Raw genomic sequence first — 3,863 nt, 5'->3', positions numbered from 1 at the left:
GCCGTCGCAGGCCCCCTCACCCATCCGGGCCCCCTCACCTGTCCGGGCCCCATAGCAGCTGCGTGGTCTGCTACTAATGATGGTACGCTGCTGCCCCCAATGCTTTTCCAGCACAAGCCAGACAAGTTTTGTGGGGTTTTTGTTACGTAAAAGCAGTATGCCGTAGTTTCTTGTGTTGCAGTAATCAAATGGCAAGAACAGCCCAGTAGACTTCTCTATTGGTGCCATCAAATATACTGGAGAACCTGCAGATAAAATAAGGAGTCAATTGCACAATCATGGAATTACAGTTCCGGGAGTGTGATCAATTGATCAGATCTACCAATCCTACATTAAAGGGTGTTTGATTTTAATAAGATAACAGTTAGTACAGCAAAAATGAACCACGATAATTTTTCAGCTGGTAGATCTCCTAAAGTTACTTCATTATCGCCACTCTCTGGCATAAATTAATTTTTTGTAAATTAACAATAATTTTATTTCTAAGAGCCTCAGTCCGAATCCCATATGTTAGAGGGTTTAAGGCTAGAGAAACAATTAGACCTGTTATGGAGATGACAACATGGGCAACAGTCGAGAGGGAACCACTGCCCAATCTGTATCGGAATATAACAAAAAGACTGGTGGCCATGAAAGTAGAGAATGTGACTATGTGGGTGACCAGGGTGTTCATGGCCTTCTGATAAGCCTTCCCAGAGATCTCCAGGCAGATGAGAATTGTCCTTATGTAGCAGTAGATCACTACGAGTATACAGCCTACCACCACCGTCACCGTCCAGGTGGTGCCAAAGACGTTGTTGATGGATGTGTCATCACAAGCCAGATTTAGAAGAGACATCGTCTCGCAGTAGAGATTATTAATATACACTCCACAAATGAATAACCTGGAGGCTAAAAACACAGTTATGCCAATACTTAAGGAGACGAAGACTAATACAGCAAATAGTATCCAGTAAGCTCTTCCATTAGACATCAGAGTTGGGTATCTCAAGGGGTGTCCAACAGCTAAATATCGGTCGTAGGCCATGACTGTAAAGGTGAACAACTCAAGAGAACCATAGCTTTGATTGCAGAAGGATTGGATAAGACACGCTGGTATCGATATGGTGTTCAACCCAAAGAGAAGGTCAATCACCACCTTGGGTAGAATGACCGAATTCCCAAACATGACATTGACGACCAAGTTGGCTATGAAGATGTACATGGGTTCATGGAGGGTCTCTTCTAACCACACAGTATATACAATTATCGAAGACAGCGTCATGTTTGAAATATAGATTGCAATTGCCAATGTGGCATATAGATACCTGAGGTTTTCCATCTCCACAATTCCAAGAAGAACAAGATTTGTGTTTACCCTGGACATGTTCTCCATCTCCTTAACTCTTAAAACGTTATATATGATCAAAAGTCTGTAAGATATTTATAAATGAAAAGAAAAGAATGATTCTTTAATTATACAAGATACATTAATTATTTTCTTATATAAGTCATGGTTTTTCAGTGGGAGCAGAGATTCTGAACAGTTATAGGCGATGTAATAGTCTAGTGTGAGGTAAAGCGGTATCTGATGGATATAAGATATGTAGCTAAGTTCATTATCTTCACAAATCCCTATGGATTTATGGGCAAAACCAGTAAAACATGCGACCTAAAGTGTTAAAAGAGACAAAAAAGAACCTTAAAAGGTAAATTTTTATCACTGACTTTCTTTAAACATTTTCATGAATTTTTAGACATAATTGCAGGCAGAACTTTCAGCATTCTTACAAATCTTTCAAAGGGCAGCATGGTGGCTCAGTGGTTAGCACTGCAGCCTTGCAGCGCTGGAGTCCTGGGTTCAAATCCCACCAAGGACAACATCTGCAAGGAGTTTGTACGTTCTCCCTGTGTTTGTGTGAGTTTCCTCCCACATTCCAAAGACATACTGATAGGGAATTTAGATTGTGAGCCCTATCGGGGACAGCGATGATAATGTGTGCAAACTGTAAAGCGCTGCGGAATATGTTAGCGCTATATAAAACAAAAATTATTATAAAATAAAGAAGATTGTACAGTACAAAGATTATTATTTTTATAGCATTAATGTATTCAGCAGCACTTGTCATCTCAGATGGGACACGTCTAAATAAAATGAGACATTCCAGGGTATCTAATAACCAAGGGTTATCAGCACAGCACAGAGGCAGTGCCGTGATTAGCACAGGTCAGAGGCAGTGCCGTGATTAGTGCAGGACAGAGGCAGTGCCGTGATTAGCGCAGGACAGAGGCAGTGCCGTGATTAGCACAGGTCAGAGGCAGTGCCATGATTAGTGCAGGACAGAGGCAGTGCCGTGATTAGCGCAGGACAGAGGCAGTGCCGTGATTAGTGCAGGACAGAGGTAGTGCCGTGATTAGCGCAGGACAGAGGCAGTGCCGTGATTAGCACAGGTCAGAGGCAGTGCCATGATTAGTGCAGGACAGAGGTAGTGCCGTGATTAGCGCAGGACAGAGGCAGTGCCGTGATTAGCGAAGGACAGAGGCAGTGCCGTGATTAGCGCAGGACAGAGGCAGTGCCGTGATCAGCGCAGGGTAGAAGCAGTGAACTAGGTGCAGTAACTAGCACAGGGTGGATGCAGTGCAGTGGTCAGCACAAGATAGAGTCAGTGCAGTGACTGGCACAGGTGGAGGCAGTGCAGTGTATGGCACAGAAGTTGGCACCGGTACAGCAGTTGTTATACAGTTATCTTAATTGTTGTATTTAGTATAGACTGAAAAGGAGAAAATATTCAGAGAAAACCTGTTAGTAATAAACACCATATATTGTGCGTTGTATGTTGTATTGTAATAGCACAATGCTGATGCTATGAGAAAATGCCATTGAATTGTTATCAGCAGAGTTGGTTATTTTGCTCATAATTTACCAAATGGGGCTGTGAAGAAGCAAAATGAGGACAGGACCTTGAAGTACAAGTTGCAAGGTGAAAAGATAATAATGTAGAGCTAGCAAAAAAGACTTCAGAGGGACAGGAGGGGTCAGAGGAGTCAGTGGGACAGAAGGGATCAGAGGAACAGTGGGGGTCAGAGGAGTTAGAGGGACAGAGGGGGTCAGAGGAGTCAGAGGGACAGAAGGGATCAGAGAAACAGAAGGGGTCAGAGGAGTCAGAGGAACAGAAGGGGTCAGAGGAGTCAGAGGAACAGAGTGGATCAGAGGGACAGAAGGGGACAGAGGGGCAGAAGGGGTCAGAGGAGTCAGAGGAACAGAAGGGACCAGAGGAGTCAGAGGAACAGAAGGGGGTCAGAGGAGTCAAAGGGATAAAAGGGGTAAGAGGGAGAGAAGGGGTCAGAGGAGTCAGAGGAACAGAAGGGTGCAGAGGAGTCAGAGGGACAGAAGGGGTCAGAGGAGTCAGAGGAACAGAAGGGGTCAGAGGAGTCAGTCAAAGGGACAGAAGGGGTCAGAGGAGTCATAGGGAAGGAAGGGGTCAGAGGAGTCAGAGGGACAGAAGGGGTCAGAGGGACAGAAGGGGTCAGAGGAGTCACAGGGTCAGAGGAGTCAGAGGGACAGAAGGGTCAGAGGAGTCAGAGGAACAGAAGGGGTCAGAGGAGTCAGTCAAAGGGACAGAAGGGGTCAGAGGAGTCATAGGGAAGGAAGGGGTCAGAGGAGTCAGAGGAACAGAAGGGGTCAGAGGAGTCAGAGGGACAGAAGGGCTCAGAGGAGTTGGACAGAAAAGCAAGAGAGGGGTGTTCTTCATACAATATAGCATGTGCATTTAGAGTATGGTGAGAGTTGTAGGGAGATTGCAGACAGGTATGTAGTAACTGGCAGACAGTATGGATTTTGAATTATAAGACATTGTTATGTGGACATTATAGGATAGTATTGA

General features: G+C 44.9%; 1 protein-coding gene across 1 annotated transcript; it reads right to left on the bottom strand.

Moving 5' to 3' along the window:
* Nucleotides 1-418: 418 nt before the first annotated feature.
* Nucleotides 419-1,375, bottom strand: LOC141078408 (olfactory receptor 56A4-like). Its single transcript, XM_073565144.1, has one exon. It carries the CDS (start codon nucleotides 1,373-1,375, stop codon nucleotides 419-421), a length of 957 nt encoding a protein of 318 aa, XP_073421245.1.
* Between the last annotated feature and the right edge of the window lie 2,488 nt (nucleotides 1,376-3,863).

The sequence above is a fragment of the Dendrobates tinctorius genome, unplaced genomic scaffold (assembly GCF_039654945.1).
Source record: "Dendrobates tinctorius isolate UK_male_01 unplaced genomic scaffold, ASM3965494v1 ptg000557l, whole genome shotgun sequence".
NCBI classification, from domain to species: domain Eukaryota; kingdom Metazoa; phylum Chordata; class Amphibia; order Anura; family Dendrobatidae; genus Dendrobates; species Dendrobates tinctorius.
This window is presented reverse-complemented; position numbering and strand designations above follow the sequence as displayed.